This window comes from Xyrauchen texanus, chromosome 13 (assembly GCF_025860055.1).
Source record: "Xyrauchen texanus isolate HMW12.3.18 chromosome 13, RBS_HiC_50CHRs, whole genome shotgun sequence".
NCBI lineage: Eukaryota > Metazoa > Chordata > Actinopteri > Cypriniformes > Catostomidae > Xyrauchen > Xyrauchen texanus.
Window position 1 is genome coordinate 24,089,977 of NC_068288.1, and position 23,528 is coordinate 24,113,504.

Below are 23,528 nucleotides of genomic sequence, written 5' to 3' on the forward strand. Positions count from 1 at the left end.
CACTACAATGTGTTGTAGATCGTTTGCAGTGACAGCATCTCTCGACCTGATTGGGGTTAAGTGTTTGAGGGAACAAGTACATAATGGTGTCTCTGTGGTTCCTGGCTCTTAAACACTGGGTCAGCCACACTCTTATAGAATCCAGTGGTATAGAATACTTCAGTTGTGAATGCTTGAAAAATTTGGACAGTAATGACATCACTGACGACAAAAACTTTGAATAAACAATGGGGTATCTTTAAAGCAGAAGTGTGAATTCCAGCACCACCAGTGTCACTAAACGGAATTGCAAATATAATCAATGTTTTCAAAACCGCTTTCTGAATACACTTCTCGTCTGCCATTGGTCAAACAAAGAGATAGTCCACCTCAAACTTACACCATTGGTTGAGTAACATTGTTGGGGTGGGTTTAAGCGATCAAAACAAACAGAGCAATTTTCATAGTGCCACAGAATCACAGGGCCTACAGTTTTAGAGAAAATGTACTTATGAATGACTTGCATATAGTTGTGTCTGCATATTAAGCTGGGAAAGAAGAAAGTATTTTAACACAAAAAAAGTTATGTACTTCAGCTTTAAAGCAATATCGCAAAAATGTCCTGTATGTGCTGTTATTTGCCCGTATCAATATTCATTTTATCAATATTTGTCGAGAAAAAAATCTTTTGAGTAAATCATTGAGTAGACATTAAAAAAGTGGCTTTAGAAGTCTATATATTCTTTTAATTCTACATAATTAAACATACTGTAAGCCTATTACTTGCGTATAGTCCACAGCAATCCATTTTGAAATTAAATTAGTCAATCTGTCCGAAGTAGTCTTTGGGGCCATTCATCTTGTGGATCGAGACCACTGCGCTTGTGATCTGTTCCGTTTCACTCTGTCTAGCTGTTTTTGAATGAAAGAGTGCATCCTGTTTGAGCAGATCCTTGCTCATTGCAAAGCTGCTTGCTTCCAGTAAGTGTGATTTGGTAAGACATGGTGGTACTTCAAGCTTGAATTTCTCCAATGACTATTATACCACGGTTACCACACCTTAAGACATCATTCAGGGTTTTATTTCTAGACATCATCTGGTTTTCGTCCCTAAAACACTGTTGTGGGTGGAACTACTTTCTTCCACCATGGATTCTGCAACTTTCTCAGGTAAAGCCCTCGTTGCTAGTTCTAAAAAGTCACTTTAGAACTAGTAACAGAGTCTTTTGCTGCTGTCAAACACTTACTGTAGAAATATGGTGTGTGTGAGTGTGTTATGTGAGCAAGAAAGAAATGGAGAGAAACGGATAGATCATGTGTGGAATTACCTCTGTTAACAGCAGCTTCATCAGTAGTAACATCGCTACAAATTTTTTATATGTAAATTTAAGTATATTCTCTGTGTCACCATTCTTGTATATAGCTTTTCCATTGTTAAAAAACTGTTTAAACCCCACTGATTCCCTTGATTGCACAGTCATGTGCGTGTTTGCGCAGGGGGGAGTTGTCGCAAGGGCACTTTCCATAGATATTAAATGTAGAGGTAGACGATATATCGGTTTTAATGATTAATCAGTGCTGATAGTTACTTTTTGGAACTATCTGTCAATGGCAAAATCTATTCCGATAGTTGCTGATAGTTTTTTTCATAATTTAGTATTTCCAAAATAGGAGTCCCAGGTGTGTTTCGGCATGTTTGTACATAAAGGTCCCACATTATGCAGCCAATCTTAATTTTATCTGGTTATTATTGGGATTTTGGTTGAAAATAAACAGCATCTGGGATATTATTCTTATTTGACTCTTTTTCTGAAGACAGAAGCAGGGCAGAGGGGAATGTGATGTCTATCAAGTTCTTATATCAGTGAAAGAGAACACTGGCGATCTCTGTGAACAGTGGTCTTCATTGATTAGCCTGTTCAGAGAGAAATGCAAGCTTGTAACTTAAGCTGTTGGCCTAAGTCAAGCCTTTGGCTAAACCTGAACACAAGGAGTGTTTAATTGGATTTTACAAAACAAGGATTCGCATTAGGCTTGTTATGAGTGTTACAAATCAAGGATAAGGTTCTTGTCTACAATTTTTATTAACATCTAATCCGTATGATCACTGTGTGATTTGGATGTCCTACAGAATTTAGCTTTTTAAAGGTAATGTGTGTAATTGTTTGTTGTTAAAATACTTTCTCATATCCTAGTATAAAGGAGTAGTTCACCCACAAATGAAAATTCTTGCATGATTTACTCACCCTTTAACTTGTTTACAAGTGGCACACAATATCAGCAGAGAACTTGCATTGTTTTTTGGCAGAGGAGGGCAGTGTGGGAAACCTGTTTGGAAACAGTATTTTTTTTATTTTTTTTACCATGTCACTAATCACTTTGGAATGGTAGGAAAATAAAATTCTGATAAGGCTGATTTGCTTAAAGCTCAATAAGAACAGACACTTTCCAAGCCCTTCATTGGTAACCATCCTTAAAGGGATAGTTCACCCAAAATTGAAAATTATCTTATTATTTAGACTCTCAATATACCAGGTGTCTATGACTTTCTTTCTTCACCAGAACTCATTTGAAGAAAAAAATCGAAAAATATCTTAGCTCAGTAGGTCCTTAAAATGCAAGAGAATGGAAATTTCTCTCTCACGTAAACTCATTTTCTCCAGTCAGTTAAGACATCCAGGATAATCACACAAAATCACCATTGTGAGTAAAGACAGATAAATAAAGATCTAAACCAAATCTAACTAAGCTACCGTACAGCGTTCCTCGTTCTCACTTGTAAACAGCGCTGCTCTTCCAGCTGTGACGCACTTGCTTCAGTTCTCGATGTCATTGCAACCACTTAACACGTGCGTACTGCTGAAGTTTAGAATCATGATTTAGAGTTTAAACAGTACTTAAATATTTATCTTTTGCATGGCAAAAGCAATCGTGTCACTTTAGAAGACATTAATTTAACAGCTGGATTCGATTGAATGATGTTTATGCTGACTGTCTGTGATTTTTGGAATTTCTAAAGAGAAATCTCCATTCTCTTGTATTTTAAGGACCACTGAGCTAAGATTTATTTCAGTTTTTCTTCAAATGTGTTCTGCTGAAGAAAGAAAGTAATACACACCTGGGATATAATGAGAGTAAATAATGAGAGAATTTAAATTTTTGAGTGAACTATAAAATGTAAAAAGTAAAAATGTTTAATGTTTAGTGACCCTAAACTTTTGAATGGTTGTGTGTGTGTGTGTATATATGTATATGTATATATATGTGTGTGTGTGTGTGTGTGTATATATATATATATATATACCATATGCACCACTCATCTCCACTACAAATAGGAAAAAGAGGCTACAATTTGCAAGAGCTCACCAAAATTGGACAGTTGAAGACTGGAAAAATGTTGCCTGGTCTGATGAGTCTCGATTTCTGTTGAGACATTCAGATGGTAGAGTCAGAATTTGGCGTAAACAGAATGAGAACATGGATCCATCATGCCTTGTTACCACTGTGCAAGCTGGTGGTGGTGGTGTAATGGTGTGGGGGATGTTTTCTTGGCACACTTTAGGCCCTTAGTGCCAACTGGGCATCGTTTAAATGCCACGGCCTACCTGAGCATTGTTTCTGACCATGTCCATCCCTTTATGGCCACCATGTACCCATCCTCTGATGGCTACTTCCAGCAGGATAATGCACCATGTCACAAAGCTCGAATCATTTCAAATTGGTTTCTTGAACATGACAATGTGTTCACTGTACTAAAATGGCCCCCACAGTCACCAGATCTCAACCCAATAGAGCATCTTTGGGATGTGGTGGAACGGGAGCTTCGTGCCTTGGATGTGCATCCCACAAATCTCCATCAACTGCAAGATGCTATCCTATCAATATGGGCCAACATTTCTAAAGAATGCTTTCAGCACCTTGTTGAATCAATGCCATGTAGAATTAAGGCAGTTCTGAAGGCTGAAAGGGGTCAAACACAGTATTAGTATGGTGTTCCTAATAATCCTTTAGGTGAGTGTATATATATGTATATATGTGTATGTGTGTATATATATATATATATATATACATACATACATACATACATACATACATACATGTATGTATGTATTTGTGTATGTATGTGTATACATGTATGTATGTATTTGTGTATGTATGTGTATATATATATGTATGTATGTATGTATGTATTTGTGTATGTATGTGTATATATATGTGTATGTATGTGTATGTATGTGTATATATATATGTATGTCAAACACAGTATTAGTATGGTGTTCCTAATAATCCTTTAGGTGAGTGTATATATATGTATATATGTGTATGTGTATATATATATATATATATATATATACATACATACATACATACATACATACATACATACATACATACATACATGTATGTATGTATTTGTGTATGTATGTGTATATATATATGTATGTATGTATGTATGTATTTGTGTATGTATGTGTATATATATGTGTATGTATGTGTATGTATGTATATATATATGTATATATATATATATATATATATATATATATATATATATATATGTATATATGTATATATATATATATATATATATATATATATATATATATTAGTCAAAATAAATGGCAACTTTTGAATGGCCTTCAATAGATAATATTTGCCCTCATAATGGTATTTACTGCCATCAACATTCTGTTAAAATAATTGTTATAATTTCTTATTAGAACAGATTCATGTAAAAGTGTTTTTACATAGACTTATTTATTTTTATAAAACAGACACCGCTATTACAGGAAAATTTGTAACTGTTCAATTCAGACCTGGTATTAATATCCATCCTGGGTCATCCGATCACAAGTGGACAGCTATGATGGATTGCCGGCATTTTGATTGCATGAAAATATATACACACACACACACACACTACCAAATTTAGGGTCACTTACTCATTCTTTAATTTTTGTTTTTGTTTTTCACATTTTAGAATAATAGTGAAGTTATCACAACTATGTCATAATAGAAATGGAAATATGGGAATTATGCTGTGACTAAAAAAAATCCAAAATAAATCAAAACGATGTTATATTTTAGCATCTTCAAAGTGGCTGCACTTGCAGAAATGTAAGTATTTTATCAACCAACTTCTTGAGGTATCACCCTGGGATGCTTTTTAAACAGTACTGAAGGAGTTCCCATCTATAGGTTGGACACTTAGTGGCTGCTTTTCTTAATATTCGGTCCAAGTCATCCATTTCCAAAAAGTTTTTTTTTTAATAAAATTTTTGTTTTGTAATTAAATTCATATGTTGGCACAGTTATATTTTTGTCTGCAAACTTCATTTGAAACATTTAAGCATACGCCTTAAGATTGTACGGTTCGCCAACCACATTTGGTAAGCATTTGCTCTGCGGTTCATATCTAGTTTAATAATGCGTCTGGATTTTACAGTTTGGTGAAGAAAATAAAGTGCCAAATAGACATGCGCAGTTATAACCTCCGCTAATACCTGTATGGCTCTGTAGATGGACAAGCTCCTCCTTTGTTTCACATGGTTCAACTTTCTACAGTGAAAAGCTGTCCTAGTAACTGTTAGTATGTTAAATTAGTTTATGACATCACAGTTATGTTGCCCTTGTCGCATTATGACATCCATTCTCGTATTCATTTTAAAAGCAAGTTTATTTTGTCTATAGTGATGTACAGATTCTGAACATTGAACATACGTTGAGTTGAGTTTGAAATGCACTTTATTGAAGCATGTAGCGTAATAATGCAGGTATTAAGTTAAAATATATTTTGTTTTTAGTTAAGGACCCTAATGAAAATGAACCATGGTTTTATTATAGTAATATTGTAGTAACCATGTCTGTAATAACAAGGACTGTTGTCACCATGGTTTTCTTACCAGAAATCGTGGTTTTGAAATAACCATGGTTTTATGTAGTAATACTGTAGTAGCCATTTAGTAACCATGGTTTTACTATAGTAATAATATAGTAGCCATTACTGAAGTAGCAATGTTGTCACCATTGTTTTCTTGGCAGAAATCATGGTTTTGATACAACTAACCATGTTTTACAACAGTAATACAGTATACTGTAACCATGATTTTACTATAGTATTGGAACCATGATGGTAACCATGTTAATTTTGTGGTTACTATGATTTTACTACAAATACAATGTTTAAACTATGGTTACTGTATTAAAACAATGGTGATTTGTAGTGAGGGAAAATCTCTTGAAATGTCTGTAACCAAATAGAATATTTTTACTTTGGATTTGGCAGTAATACTTTTTTTCGCTAAACATTACAACCCTAAAACCATGATGCAAAATGAACCGTGAGAAATTTGAACCATTACACCCCTAATAAATATATATATATATATATATTAGCACTACTGTGTAAATGTCTTAGGCACATAAGATGTATCACAAAAACCTTTGTCTTAAGATGGTTATTTATATCTGCTACTTAAGTGTGTCAATAGGAAATATACATTTTATACTCCCAAACATTCCTTTTGCGAATAGAATAGAATAGACTAGAAGAACTAGAAGAACCCTGCAACAGATGGCATGGCCCACAACCTAGAAAAACAGTGTCCTGTGTGTACTTAGGAGAATTGGTGCTGTTTTGAAGGCAGAAGTGTTCACACCAAATATTAATTGATCTCTTTTCCTGCTTACTGGACTTTGTATGATGTTAATTGATTAATGAAAACTATTTATGTCATAAAAACTATGTAAGAGATCCACACTTTGAAAGATTTTAAGTGTCTAAAACTTTTGCACAGTAATGTATATATTATATTTACAGTACATTACAGTAACCTTTTGAATAAGATTCTTAACAAATAAATGTTTGAAAGCTTCTCAGTGTTTACACCCTTCAGGAAGTCAATCTATGAATAGCTTATTTACAGTAGGCTATAGTTGTCTCTGAACATTAAGCGGAAAAGCATTAAGGGAGAATGTACATTAACACAGAAAAAAATCACTTGTTTAAAATGCCTTACGCGTTAGTGGACCTCAGATAAAATCACTTATGCAGGACTACATTTGAGGGGTGACTATATTCATATTGATATGGATTGTTGATGTGTGAAATATGTGGCCTCATATTCTTTCCTCTACCATGAGCACAAGTGTGCGTATGGAGCCATCTGCTGTACAGCAGGAGTCGTGTCCCTCTATTTCAAATGTTTTTACCAATCAAAACTGGTTTTCAAATTTGAGTTGTCTAGTGTATGTTTAGTATCCCTTCTTTAGCGGCATAGTTGTTTGAAATGCCTCATTCACAAGCTTTTTCTCTCTCTCTTCCATCCTTTCTCCTTTTCTTTCTCTATCACACCCCCAGGCCCTTAAGAAACAGGACAGGGTACATTAAATGGTGCAGTGAACAGGAAATGGTACATTCACAACTGGCAAATCCTAATGTAGAACTGGTGTGTCTCACATCCCTATTCACACACACTTGCCCCTGCAGCATCTCCTTTATTTAATTAGACAATATGGAAACACTACATGTAGGATCACTGATTTAATGATAGTAGGATTAAAGGGATAGTTCACCCAAAAATGAAAATTCTGTCATAATATACTCAGCCCCATGTTGTTTCCACCCCAAATAACTTTCTTTGTTCCTTGGAATACAAATGGAGATTTACTGGTCGTTTGTATTTTCCATGCCGTTTCAATGCACTGGAGCTTTCAAGCTTCAAAAGGACATGCAAAAGCACCATAAAAGTATCATAAATGTAGTCCATACAATGTATGCTTTATAACTCTATTATATATAAGTCTTGTGCATATGATACTTTTCTGTAGGGAACAGATGGAAATTTAAGCTGGTATATACTGATAATCTTCCCCTCCACTGTGACCAGATACTTTTATTGTGATTTTGCATCATTTCTGAAGCTCTGAAGCTTTTTGTAATTGCATTGTAAAACAAACCACCATTACATTTTTCTTCTTTTGTGTTCCACAGAGGAAATAAAATGTCATACGGGGTTGGAACAACATGAGGGTGGGAAATAATGATTGATTGGTTTGGGTGAACTCACTGGATTTCATGCTTATCTTGCTGCAGTATATACAGTGCCCTCCATAAGTATTGGACAGATTCATAATTTTGGCTCTGTACTGCTGCATGGCACCACAATGTATTTGAAATGAAGCAGTCAATATGTGATTAAAGTGCTTTAAATTGAAGGGATTTACATATAAATTGGGTGTACGTTTTAGGAGTAACAGCATGTTATATACACATACCCCCTATTTTCAGGGGCTCAAAAGTACATATTGATTGATTATCATTTAAAATCCATTGCGGTGGAGTACAGAGCCAAAGTGTCGCACTGTCCAAATACATATGGAGGGTACTGTATTCTATAAGAAATGGGTTCAATTAAACTATACCCGATAGTCTCTATTTAAACAATATGCATATACATATGGTTGGCTGCGCATTTTATTACTCAAGTGATTGAGAGATTACCTTTTTCTGTAAACCACATATAACCTACAACATGTTTTCTAGGATGTTTTGTTGAACCCTGTGGGCTTAAATAAATGTCCAGTGTCCAGCTGTCAGCACTTAAGGGCTTACAGTAAATAACGCTGGACTGTGTATAAAGATCTTATGGTGTAGGTACATGTGGAGATTAGTTATGAATCCTGACCTGCATGCCCTCCACCATCATATGCTCCGATGCTCAGCAAGGGCCCATTCGCCTGCCCACCCACTAAGCATATAATAGAGATCCCATCATTTTGTGACCCATGTTTATGCTTTGAGAAGCGACTCAGACTACAAAAAGCCTTGTGAATTGCAAATGAAGAGTGCAAAATCTGGTGTTGTTAGAGGAGTGAAGCACAGACTGTCCTGAGCAAGCATCAGACGCCACTGTTGAAATCAAGAATAGAGCATTGATTATTCATGCCTGCAGAAGAGACTGTGTGCTGTCATGTGCAGTGCCCATTGGAGCTCATTAATTGGCGAGTGCGGGGGTATGAGAGCGAGTGAAGCAGAAAGAGAGAGTAAAAGAGATAGACAGTGAGAGGGGTTTGGCAGAAGAGTGGAGCCAGGGGAAAAGGACTAGATTTACTATCACGCCGTGTCTATCTCCTTCCAGATTGCTCAGCAAAGTAAGTGCTAACATCACTTTTCAGGCTGCGTCTTTTAACTTGCCATCAGCCTGCTTGGGAAATAATGACCACCTACTGCTACAACCATGAATACTGCTGTGGTGCTTACGTTGACTGTCGAAACGGGGTTCCTGAGGTGGTCAACTGCAACCATTCCACAATGCATCAGAGGGTCGGACACATTCACGGTACGCTGACCCGCACGACGAATCAATTGCAACAACAACCGCAATTCCATCACCATTTTCATCATCATTTGCTCAAGCAGCAGCAGCATCCAAACCTGCCTCTTCTGTCTTCACCAACCCTGCTCAACCTCCAGCAGACTCCTCTGGGGTCCCACAGGCAGTACAATTCCTGCACCCTCCCTGCATCCACCAAGAGCAGAGGCAAGTTCACCAACCTGAGGGACAGTGTCAAAAAGAGCCCCACCAAAAGCTCAGCTAAAGTCAGAGCCTCTTCCAGTGGCTTGTGGCTTGGCAATTCTTGGGGCACGTGTTCATTGTATAAGGTATGTGTCCTTAGACCAAGTGTCATTGAGAGATGGCAGGCAGTGTAGTGCTCTGTGGTAGGTAGTTTGAGCTGGTCTTTGGAGGTGTTCGGCACTCTGATTTTATGATCATTAGAATTTTAGTGAACGTTCCTTGATGTTAATTAGAAATAAGTATTATATTGTGTTGATTTAGTTGTTGCTCAAGGTTTATTGGCATTTCGTGTGTCATGGCCTTGCGGACATGATATTATTGGAGTTGTAATTGATATGTAATTTAAATCATGTATACATTTTACAAGTGTCAATTTACTTTGTATTTAGGAAAAATATGGAGAAGGTCATGTAGTGTGAATCCTGAATAATTTCTAGCTTACTGTAATGTTGACTTAATATTCCTAATGCCTGATGTCCCTGTTGACTAAGAATGTTCATGTACATAAGAACAATTACTTTTGGACCATGGCTTCAGCTTTTGAACAAGTAAACCATTCGTTTTTTATCCTCTATCTTTATTATGTAGTAGGGCTGCTTAATTAATCGTATTTTAATGGTAATCACAGTTTATGCCTCCCACGGTTAATAAAGCATAGCTGTCTACGGTATTAGTAAATTATCAACCAGGTAAAGTTGAAAATTGTTGTTTGTTGTCATTATAGGCTCTGTCTACAGATGATAGAAGTCCATTTTCACCTCAACTGACCTATTGCGCACTTTTTAGAAGTTCCCCACTGACCAATCACTGTTTCACTTTCGAACATGATCTGAAATACGGAGCCGTAGAAGCTGATGAGTATCATATGTCTTGTATGTGCACTGCTCTGATCTGTAGTGTCTTACATATGAGGCTCAACATCATAATGAAATGTTTGCCAACAGTGATCTATGAGCAGTGCTTGATGCACACAAATTCCATCTTATGCTTTCATTATGTTAAACACAGAAAAGCTGTGCTGTGAGTTCAGTTTGTTTGTGTTGTGTGGGGTGTCAGTGCTATTTAAAGCGCTACAGATTTACTTACATTTTGCATAATTCCAAATATGTTTGGCCATTACAAGTATCTACACAGATCTAAAGTAACCCCCTGGCACTGATGTTTTGAGGACAGAGGAGGAGATGAGAGCATTTCATCATGTATTGAAAGAGGAGCAAAATGCTGTTGTCATCTCAAACTATGCACAGAAATAACAAAACCAACTTCCTTCAGTTTTCAACCAAAATAAAGGCTTAAGAATGAATGGCAATGCCGCACACTAAATTATTACTGCAATATATTACTATTTTATATTGCAATAATAACAATAATAGTAGTAATAATAATAATCATAATTTGAAAAAATTATATTTTAAAGAGGACTCAAGTTTGAATAGAGAGTAACTTATATTAGCAGTGAAGGGTGGGCAAAACATTACTTAATTTTGGTCATAAGTAATTATTTACTATTTTGTAGTGTTAACATCAGGCTTTGAAATGTACTTTTTGGCTCAACGGCCACTGTGGCCAGTAGTTTGCAAGGTCACTTGCCACTCAGCATTTTCACTAGCCAAAAGGCTGCGAGACCCTCCTCCATTCGCGGATGGCGGACGTTCCTCCATGTCCAGGCGGCCTGCAGCAACTCCTCCATCCCCCGTTGGACGGCCGCAGCTGCTCCCTTGTGTGGAGCAACTAAAACCAGCCTAAACTGGTTGGCTTTAACTGGTCACCCAGTCTAGTCAGTCAGATAGCTGGTTTCAGAGGAGGTTTGAACACTTTTTAGCTGTCTGGCTGGGAGACCAGCTAGCCTCCCAGCTTAAACCAGATTGGCCAGCTAGGAGACTAGCTAATACCAGCCTGATCAGCCAAGACTACCCTGACCAGCTAAGAACACCCTGACCAACTAAGACCTTCCGGACCAGCTAAGATCAGCATGACCAGCCTGAACCGCTAAGACCACACTGACCAGCTAAGACCAGTCTGACCAACTAAGGCCACCCTGACCAGCTAAGATCAGCACATTCTTCCTGACCAGCTAAGACCAGCCTGTCCATCTAAAAAAAGTATGTACATAAAATAATGTGGTAGCCTAGCATACACATTTTATATGCATAAAACACAACACTCAATTTTATACAATATGTTACGGGGGTCCTGGCTCCATCTATCTACCCACCAAGGGGTCCTTGGCCTGAAAATGGTTGAAGACACCTGCTGTAGATATAATATGAATCTGTACAAGTTATCAGTTAGTGTTACAGCAGTAAAAAACAAAAACAACAATAAAACCCTTTTATTATAAAGGATGATATTTTTTTAAAAAGTTGATTGTGTAGTTGTCTCCTCTTTACCTCATGTCGATAATGTAGGGCAGCAGTCACCAATTAGCGGATTTATTCCATCCGGACAGTGAGAAATCATGACAACAGTTGCCCCATCTCACCGCTTCTACACTTTAGGTTAGCAGTGCGACAAAACAATGGAGCTATGTAGAACAAGCACTCCGGAGCGTAGATAGCACTGATCTTTCAGCACTATATCCTTTAATGTTTTTCTCTAGCATCGAACACGTTTCCTCTCTCCCCCGGCCTGCGACATGTGACGCCGCATAGTAGAGCTGCAGACACTGTTATATTAACGACTGATTTATTTTTTTCTCATTTTACAAAGTACTATTGCTGCCAACCTTTTTTTTTTTTTTTAATGTATAGCTATTCCAAAAAATAAAATGCCATTTCTTACACATTGTCATTAGTCAGAATGGGTACGAAATCATACATCATTATTGTCCAGACCATTGGTGGGATGGAAATGTCGAGACTGGACCTTTTAAAACATTTATTGAATACCCCTGATGTAGGGGCTGCCATTAGATATAGTGCTTTATACTAGATATAATCCCGACTGAATCAAGCAAGTTTCGCTCTACGCTGTCTTGAGAGATCTGGCTCTATCTCTGGAGCATGCTGATGTGTGCTGCGGCAGTCACTCGAAAGCACGCTTGATTCACCCTGCTCAGATGCACATGTAAGTTACGAGAGTCATGAATACCATTAAAAGTGCTTCGGCAGCACGGTTACAAGTTATACAAATTTCATAGAAATTTAAATTCAGGAAGAACCCTGAAAAAGTCACCTGCCAAAGTGGATTGTAAGATTATTGGAGTTACCCGCCATTGCTGATTTTACCCACAGTTGGGTGGTTGGCAGTTGTTCATTTCAAATCCAGGTTAACACTTTGTTCAACAAGAGTGCTGCTGTTTAATTATACATTTTCTTAGAATTGGTATCATATAGTAGCAACAGTGGGGGTTTTTTTGTCCAAATTGTGCAGCCCTGTTATATATACTGTATATACAGTATAAAAAAAACTTATGACAGAATAATCCTGATAAAAAAATTATCATGATTATCATATTAACCATCATCAAGCTGCCCTGTTATGTGGTGTTAAACGTTAGAAGTGTGGGTTGTTATTCATTGGAGACACTGGTGGAAGCGTAGGGCTGAACTCTAAGCCAGTCACTCTGATCAATGCTAATGATTGATTCTAATTTTAACTCAGAGATCACAGGCCATGACTACTGTACCCCCATCATAATAGCATGCAGTGTAAATAGATTCTTATATAAGTTACACTGGTCAATTTAGCCTTCTAAATTGTCTTCTGTGAATGTGGTGGTGTCACCCTAGTATAACCTACAGTACATTGTCTCAGGTCTTTGCCACAACCCTGAGTTTGGGGATAGTGAAATGGAAACCCATTCTAGTAAGTAGTTGCAGTGATGTGTCTGTTGACTGGGTGAACTAGACTTTTGTAACTGAATATCTGTCTCCTATGGCTGTGTTTTGGGTGCTTGGACAAGCGGCTGTGGATCAGATGGCCTTTGTTTGGGAACGCTGACACGGACGGCCTTGTTCAGTGGATGTGTCCTCACTGACAGCATGGCAACACTGACTCTTGCTCCCGTAGAGCTGGAATATGCTGAACTCCCAGAGATATTGCTTGCATCAGATCTCAACTGTGCACATCATCTACACCATATTTATTAAAAAAAAATAGAAATGATAGCTAGATAGATAACTATTCCTTTTACTTCTGAATTCATGATGAAGTCGTATAAGACATGTCCTAAAGATGGTGAAGAGATACAATCTGAGAAGTGTCTGTTAGCATGTAAACAGGATTTATTGCATCATTATTGCAAAAGGTTTTTGCAAGCTTGGTAATGCTACTGCAGCTAGAATTCTATTAGATCTATTAGAAATCTAGCTAGCTACCAAACTAATGTTAGTGAATATGGGAAGTTCTAATGACATAGGCCATCAAACTCAGTAGCCAGACTGATTGATTAATGCTGCAGTGTTTCATGAAGTGAAATTTTAAATCAAATGTTGTAATGCTATGATTAATCTCAGAGCTGGTTGGTTTTGTTCAAGGCTTAAATTCTTTATTGAAGTTTTTGAAATGCCTATGGAATAAATTCATTTGAAATTATGTCTGGAACTACAATAAGGCTGCTGAAAAAGTTTATATTTTGAGGCTATAAAGTAGGATTAATTCCTTTGATTCTCTGGATTTTGCATTGTTTTGTGAAAGGAAATTATTGTTTTCATCAAAAAAAAAAAAAAAATGTATATGCTTCTAAAAACTGTTAGCAGCCCTACATGCTCTTTACAGAAATTACCCAGAATGTACTTAAAGTAATAGCTCATCCAAAAAAAAAAAAATCATAATTTTCTCACCCTTATTTTCAGTAGAACATAAACAAGATTTTTGGAGAATATTTCAGCTCTGTAGGTCCATAAAATGCAAGTGAATGGGTGCCAAATATTTGAAGCTCCAACAAGTACATATAGTCCTCATAAAAGTAATCCATTCGATTCCAGTTGATTAATTAATGTCTTCTGGAGCGAAATGCTAGGCGTATGTAAGAAATAGATCCATATTTAAAGCTTTTTAACTTAAATTGTTTGCTTCCGGGTTACACTTTGACGACGGTGGAGTTTAAACTGCCTCTCGTGTGACGTCCTCCTCTGCATAGATAACTTATTAGCAGCTGTTCCTATGGAGCGCGATACTATTTCCACACAAAAGCATTTTATGCAGCAGTCTGAGCAAGGAGCTCAGTCTGAGGCATCTACTCCATTCACCTGCATTCAAACCGATTCAAACCAGCCAAATGAGGCATCTGTGTATGAATATATACTTTATGCTCCTCTGTGCTTCTGTGTTTTTTCATTTTTCACACATCAGTTCTTGCCAATGTGCTTACATCAAGCGAGAGGCAGCATGTAATCGACCCTCATGAATTTTTGGTAAAAAAACAAAACATATTTATCTGTTCCTTACACACACCTAGTGTTTAGCTTCAGAAGACATTAATTATTCCAGTTATAGGAGTGGTGGTGGTGTAGTGGTCTAAGCACATAACTGGTAATCTGGTAATCAGAAGGACACTGGTTCAAACCCCACAGCCACCACCATTGTGTCCTTGAGCAAGGCACTTAACTCCAGGTTGCTCCAGCGGGATTGTCCCTGTAATAAGGGCTCTGTAAGTCGCTTTGGATAAAAGCATCTGCCAAATGCATAAATGTAAATGTAAATTAATCCCATCGTATGGATTTATTTTATGATGGCTATGTGTGCTTTTTGAAGCTTAAAAAATTTGGCACCCATTAACTTGCATTTTATGGACCTCCAAAGCTGAAAAGTTCTTCCAAAATACTTTGTTTGTGTTCTGCTGAAGACAGTCATGTTGGATGGCACGAGGGATAGTTAATGATGAGAGAATGTTCATTTTTGAGTAAACTAATCTTTTAAGTTCTGTTTATCCATTGTGAGATTGCAGGCACAGAAATGAAAATGACAAACTCACTAAACCTTAAAGAGCACTGATTGACATCTTGGCAGCTAATTTCACATTCAGAAGGAAGAGCTAATCCTGCATGACCTCGCACCACAGGATGCTGATTTGCTGGACAAGTTTGACTCTGTTGAATCTTAATGATAAGTGCAGTTTTTTTTTATTTATTTTTTATTTTAACTTAACAGTCAAGTCTAAAGATAGGATACGTCCTTGTTTGCTTAGTCAAATTTGCTTGCGCACATTCTTACATTTACACTGATGAGGATTCTATCACACACTTTCTCATTTATATCGATAGTAAATGGTGCATTTTAAAGCTCCTTTGCTGATACTTGATGCACTCAATATTCCTTGTCTATTTTGTTGTGACGTGTGCCTATTTTGGCCCTTCTGTTAATTTTTGAAGTGTTTTTCTATTACATGAAGTACTTGTTTATATTTTGGGTCCTTTCATTATTGACTTTCTTTATTTTCTTTTTTAGTCACACCCTTTGTGGTCTATCTTCTATGCTGTTAACCAATATTAGCTCTGTTCCAAAACCTAGTCAGCTGCCTTGATGTTTACATAGGCAGCTGCGTACTAGGGCAGCATCCGAATCGTCATAGAACATAAGTGAACATTATGAACAGGAGACTCGACTCACAACTTCAATAGTGTTTTATGCTGCATAAATAAAAATTATTTCAAATTTTATTTAAGCTGAGCTGTTTTATCGATACTTCTCAGTACTGAATGATATAGGTTTATTTTAGTGCTGTCAATCCTTAAATTTTTTATTGTGATTAATTGCATAATTTTTTCAAAGTTAATGGTGATTAATCACAGATTTTGAAAGTGATGAAATTTGACTATATACTTATTTTCCTCTCCAAATACATTCATTTCCTTTATAGGAAAGAAAAGAAAACAATATATAACAAAAGTGCTTCATTTACATTTCCCAAACAAAGCCTTCCACACTTTTAAGATAGCAATGCACCAAAAAAAAAAGCACCGGTTCAAGTAACATTAAATGTGAGTAGTGAGATTCTGACTTATTTTTAAAGAACTAGATCCACCCCGTAGGTTGCATATTCATTGCAATGGGCATTAAATCTCTTAAACTCTAATCCTCCACAATAATAATTGGCCGGCAGAGTGTGGGTATCCGCTTTGCTACAGCAGTCGTGAAGCTGCATTCATGATTCTTGTCAGGGCATCAACGCCAGCATAAAGGGGCGCTTTGAACTACATGAAAAGCACTCCCAGACAACGTCTCATTCTGTGTTTTGGTGATGGTTAAGACTTGTCGTGCTTCTGTGGTATTTAAATAACACCTTACGGAGGCTGCCAAGTACTTGATTTAAGTCACAAGTACCATCTGAGCTTGTTTTGTACAACAAATACCATTAAGAGGTCCTTTTACCATTACTTGATCATTGAAATGGAATCGCTGTTTTGTGGTGTGCGCTTTAGTGTAATGACTATGGGTGAATACATCGCAAAGGTTCCACACTACACCAACCAGTGTTTGACATTGATTTTGACATCTGTAGTTTATAATCAAAATTTAATTTGCTTTGTCCACCTCTAATTTTTTTTCACTGAGATCATTGCAATGCATTGTGGGCAGCGTGAAGGATACGTGCAATGTTGCCTTGAAATTCTGCTAAAACAAGGTATCTTAGGAGGAAGCATAATTAACAAAGCATGCCCATGGTGCCTTAAAATGATACCTCTATAGGCAGCTCACTATGTTTTGGAACAGCAATTTTGGAACAGCAAAGTGTTTGTAGTTACATTTGCAATAGTAAGTCTAAGAAATGGCAGAAAATTACTGAAGAGAAAATCTAAGAAAATTACAAAAGTGTCTTCATTTACTCTTCATTTCACAGTCATTATGATTTTTGTTTAGTTTGCATTATCATGACCATATCTTTTCTGTTTCCTCCCCTCTTCCCAGTTCTATTAATTTTATTTTTTAGAAGATCTCATTGAATTCAGTACTGCTGTGTATCATCTGCTCTGACCTTTAACCACCACTGTCATTGTTTAGCAGGCAGATGTCATTCCTTCCTCTGCTCCCATAATCCCTGTGATCCCTATCTCACCCGTTCCAGCTGAGACCACTGACATTCCTGCACCCACGTCACAGGTCTTTTTTTCCTCATGTTTTTACTCCACCCATCTCAGCAATGGTCCTCATGAGTTAGAGAGATTACCCAGAGAATACCACGTTATTTCGCTGATGAGCACTTGTGCCTCAAAAGCAGTTGTGCAAGTGATGTGATACACGTCTGCAGAAGGATGAGGTCTGCATGGTTTTGTTATGCCTCTGAATTGCATATTCTGCAGTATGTTATGCTGTGTATGGACACAGTCTGTGCTGTTAATCTCTTGCAAATGCCAGAGTAACGCTGTATCAGCATGCCAAGAGTAAGTGATGCTTTTTAATGGTATCTTTTTTAGTTCATTTTTTTAATTGGTAACTGTTAGTTTCACTATTTCAACCACAGTTGTGTTGGAATAAAAACCAATTTAGTCAGTTACCGTATGCATATTGATTCATATCGGCTGAAAGATGAATGTATGTTTCTTTTGCAGGCAAGCCCAGCACCGGTGGTGGTGAACACAGAAAGCCTTGACAGCTCACCATATGTAAGTCCATATGAAAGTCATTTGATACTGTTACTTCATGTTCTACACTTTGTGAAGAGTTCAATTATTACAGAATATTATTATTTATCTTAAAATATTATCTTAGGCTTAAAGAAGGTGATTTTAACATTTAATGGCTATAGTTATAATATACTGTATAAAATATACTGTATAAATAATATTCAATATTCAGTATATTTTGATAAAAATAAAGTATTTTTTATGAAATGGATACATATATATATATATATATGAGAGCCATCATTTTAGCCCAACAGCCATTGCTTCCAAAATAAAATACACTAAAACACCGTAAAAATCCAGTTAGAAATAATCAAGGCATGCATGTTTTACTAAATGAAAACAAGGAAGGACTATTTAATTAATTTTTTTTTTTTTCATTTAAATAGTCCTATATACAGTATAGTGAAATTGAATAAACATCAGTTTGCACCTACACATATTTATGACTGAAACTATTTAATATATGAATATTCCCTGGACATTTTTGAGTGATATACAAGTAAATGTTCAAATTCTTTACATTAAAACGGAAATTAATCAAACTCAACTTATTTACTAGCATCTTTACTACTGAGGTTTAAATCAGATACATTATCAAAACATCTGAATTGCTCTCATACATGCGAGACAAGGAAGGATCACGGAATAACTCTAATGATGAGTATCAAAAGTGCATTAAAATGATTGCAGTATTCACAAATACATTGTAAATATTCAAAATATTGGCCAGTCTTTATAATGGCACATAGGCAGTCATTTCCATGCCAAACCGAAAACGTTATCTTTGTGGAAAGTCATGACCATGTTTTATTGAAATTAAATACAAATTCTTAGTATGATATACATTTACAGGTAACACTTTGCAATTTGGTTCCATTTGTTAATATTAGGTAATGCATTAAGTATCATGAACAACTGAATGAATACAACTTTTTTAATACATCCTGTTCAATACAAAACCAGGGAGGGGTCTCTCAGGTGGAAGCGACCAATAGAGACAGAGCACATTAGGCCACGCCCACACCGGGGAGGAAAACAATTCGACCGTCTCCATTGACTTTGCATTGCGAGAGGCTGCCTCCTTGTCATTTATGACTTATAACAAAAAACAAAACATTGTCTAAAAGCTGCTGTGTGACAAGGTGTACAGCAAACAAGCTAAATAACCCAGAAATAAATTTTTATAAGCTGTCGACCCCAAAAAACGGTTTGTTTCAGGACATAAAAGTGGATCAATTGAGACAGAGCGCAACTAGTTCTCGAACTACTCTGAGAACTACGCCCACTGGAACTCGACATGATATTGTAAAAAAAACACAAAAAAACATTCATAATTTTAACCATGTCGACTGCTTATTTCACCACCTTATGTGAACCTGAGAGGAGGAGATATATTGAGAAGTTAAATTTTATTGTCAGGATCCCACAATTTACCCACTCTTCCTGCTGATGCTTCACGTCTTATTGCCTGTATCCACTTTTGTCTCCTTAAAGGCTGGCTTTATGGTTCGGAAGCTTATACAAATTTATTTCTGGGTTTTTTAGCTTGTTTGCTTTACACCTTGTCACACAGCAGCTTTTAGGCATTTTTCTGTCTTTTGTTATATGCCATAAATGACAAGGAGGCAGCCTCTCGCAATGCAAAGTCAATGGAGACGGTTGGATTGTACCCCCCCGGTGGGCGTGGTCTTCAGATTATGACGCGTTGCGCTCTGTCTCTATGAGACAAATGTCTGAGACTGAATGCATAATAATAAAACAAAATCTTGGGTAGGCCTAGCCCAGCTTTGTCAATAGGCCTATGCAACTAACTGAAATGTAATCTGGGATGATACCCATTCCAAATGAAGGACTACACTATGATATCAAATTGCTTGAAATAAGAGAGCGGGACATCTATAAGGAGAGTCTGTAGTAGGTAGTTGAATTTTGGATTACAATTTATTTTAATAACATTATCTATAATCATAGATATAAGTAATGAAGCCCACCTGCCCACATCGCTCAAAACAATTTTTATTAAAGGGTCAAAATGAACTAAATCACACAAATTTGCTGGGAATAAAATACCCAAATTCTTTATGCCCTGTTTGGGCCACTGGAAGGCACCTGGCTGAAAAGCCGTTATCGGCAGTACGCTCTCAGAGACAAAGCTTTGGATTTAGACCAATTAACTCTATCTCGAGAACTTAGAAAAGGAATTCATAATTCTGTGGAGGCAAGGCATAGATCTAGTAGGATCAGAGACGAATAATAAAATATCATCTGTGTGAAGCAAAAGCTTATGTGCCACATCTCCCACCACCACCCCTGGAAAATCATCCTCCTTTCTTATTGCGGTTGCTAATGTTTACAGGGCAAGACAGAACAATAATAGGGAAAGAGGACAACCTTGCCGGGTGCCCCTATCCAGAGTAAAATTATCTAAAATTAACTGCCACTACCAGGTGTCTATAAATTAACTTAATCCAACCAATAAAAGTATTCCCGAACCAGTACATTTTCAAAATCCTAAAAAGATAATCCCATTCTACAATATCAAATGCCTTTTTGTCATCAAGTGAGATGGCAGCAACCTGAATCTGATCATTCACCACTGACCACATGATATTGATGAAATGACTAATGTTATCAGAAGAGCTACAGCACTGAATGAACACCATCTGATCTGTATGTATAAGAGGTGTTATAACTTTACTTAATTGGTTGGAAAAAAATGTTGACAATATTTTAACATCTAGCTCAGGGAAATTGGATGGTAACTCTTGGATCTTTGTCCTTTTTATGAATCAGACTGATCTGGGCTTGCATCATGGCTGGTGGAAGCTTTCCATTCTTTAATGATTCTGTATAAACATCTAACAAAAGTGGAGCCAATTCTGTAGCTTATGATTTAAAAAACTCAGTGGCAAATCCATCTGGCCCTGGAGCCTTGCCTGTAGGCAAGGCCTTAATTATCTCACCAAGCTCCTCCAAGGTTATCTCAGAATTAAGATCATATTTTGCTCAGCCATCAGTTTAGGAAGTTCTAATGGTTCCACAAAGTTTCTAATATCCTCATCAGTAGATGAAGACGTGGAACTTAGTGATCAAGATAGAATTCTTTAAATGCATTATTAATATCAATGGCTGAGGTAAATATTTCATCACCAGCAGACTTCACTGAGAGAATGATAGAAAAAGACTCTCTCTGTTTTATATATCTAGCCAAAAGTTTTCCTGCCTTGTCCCCCAACTCAAAGTATGACTCTCTTGCCCTGAATAGCCAAACCTTAAAAAAGTTAAACAATAATGACTCTTCCTAATTTATCTTTAATCTGTTTGGTACATTTGAATTTTAGATGCTTACCAGTGTAATGACTTCCGTGCCCACCCCATATCTTCCCAAATTTTTCAGCTTTCTGTGGGGAAAGATGCATTTCTTGAAGATAAACTATATAATATTTCTTGCGCTTAAGAAGAGAAATAACCTTCCTTCTTTTATGAGGTTCTCCAACCCATTCGCATTCCGCGTGGAGAGACATAATCTATTCATAATAACATTTGACATTTTGCAAAAATAAGTTCAAAAAATAGATTTTGTCAAAAACAAAATTATAAAGACCACATTTCAACATTAGTACAACAATCAACCCCCAAACATCCCCCGAACCAAACAAACAGAAAAAAGCTAAACGTGCACAACTTTGCCATCGGATTGCTCAAGTCTGGTGTTTCTATACAACTTTTGTGAGACAGAATTACAATACAAAAGATAATCTATAAACCAGACTCCAGCCAATAGGCAGAATAAACACAAAGAACATGCAGATCCATCCACAACACTGTCCTGAAGGAGTGTCACTCCACAAAACAAACTCCATCCACTAGGAAGAACAGTACAAAAAGAAGAAGAAAAAAAGGTGCAAAATTTTTTCAGACAGTCAACCAAATGTTCAGTGAGCCGGTTCATTCGGCTGCTAAATTAGTGCAACAAATGACCTAAATACTCCAATGTCTTGCAATAAATACTCCACAAAACAAACTCCAGCCAATAGAAGTCATAAACACAAAGAACATGCAGATTCATCCACAACACTGTCCTGAAGGAGTGCACTCCAGCCACTAGGCGGAACCAGCACAAAAAGAAACAAAAAAGGCACTCAGATTCCTCGAAAATTTAAGCAAATGTTCAGTGAGTCGGTCCACTTGGCTGCAACGTAAGTACCAAATACTTAAGTACAAAATAACTTACTCATTCCATTGACTTTATTAAGGACAGCGCTTACTGGGGACATGTGAATGTTTTACAGCCATCCTTGGCATCGATTCTCAATTTGGCCAGGAACATCAGTGCAAAAGCAGCCTTCCATTGATGTAAGAGTTTCTTGCATTCCTTGAATTGATCTCGTTTCTCTCTTGTCGAATTCGCAAAGTCTTGGAACAAGAAAATAATGTGGTTCTTCCAAGAAAGCTTTCCTTTACTCCTCGCGTAACACGTGATCTTTATCGGTTGATCTCAGAAATTTGGCCAAAATTGTTCGAGGCCTGTCTCCCGCAGTGGATCGCTGAGCTGGAACCCTGTGAGCTCACTCGAAATTTCCAGCTTATAGACTTTTATGTCGAGCAGACTCGGAAAGAGCCTGTCCAGGAATTTCACCATATCCTGGCCCTCTTCAGCCTCATGAATTCTAACAATACGGGTGTTATTCTGCTGGCTACGGTTCTCCATGTCCTCCCAGACATGCTCCAAATCCACCTTGGTCACTAGCAGATTTGCAGATCATATCCTCTCTGATGACTCCAGATAATCGCTAATTTTCTCGACATCCCCCACTCTTGTAAGCACGTCAGAGAATTTTGTCTCCATTGCAGTGATCGATCGACGTATTAAAGCAAGATCCACCAAGTCAGCAACTACCTTCATCGGCATTGCTGACAAGTTCATAATTTTTTGCAGAATTTCCCTAATTTCTCCAACCAAATGGAGCCTAGGCTCGGTGCCTAGGGGGCATCAGCTTAAGCACGTAAGTGTCTTTTAATGTCTCTTGAGCCTGAGGATTTTGAATTCTTTGACATATTGTCCTCCTAGAACATTTATGGATCAGAGTGTATCGAATCTCACCGGTTTATGGCATTAATAGTGTTAAAACTAACAAAGTGCGCAGAGCTTGCCATTCACACTTTCAAACCTTGCATGGCATCCGTGATTTCCTTATTTTAAAATTACTCCTTTACATTTGAAATATTTTTTACAATATACCCTTGCTAATACTGAGAAATGTAGCTTGCATAGCCTTTATTCAGCATTGTGGAGATCATGGAGGTCTGGCCATTTTTGGATTTTGTGTCTTACATTTTGAAGCTCCTCTTGTTCTGCAGCAATAAGTGTAAGTGGCTTTAGATGTTATGGAGTTTCCAT

At 37.1% G+C, this 23,528-nt stretch overlaps 1 protein-coding gene across 11 annotated transcripts in view; it reads left to right on the plus strand.

Moving 5' to 3' along the window:
- LOC127654412 (disks large homolog 1) overlaps positions 1-23,528 on the plus strand; it is a 217,157-nt gene that overhangs the window by 118,924 nt on the left and 74,705 nt on the right. For 4 of the 11 annotated variants that reach the window (XM_052141586.1, XM_052141588.1, XM_052141594.1 and 1 more), the window contains 2 exons: positions 17,502-17,600; positions 18,050-18,103. In XM_052141586.1, coding sequence (XP_051997546.1) covers positions 17,502-17,600; positions 18,050-18,103 — 153 coding nt within the window. Of the gene's footprint in view, positions 1-13,720; positions 13,737-17,501; positions 17,601-17,857; positions 17,882-18,049; positions 18,104-23,528 lie in introns of those variants that run through there. The other 7 variants (XM_052141591.1, XM_052141593.1, XM_052141595.1 and 4 more) reach the window with 4 other exon arrangements.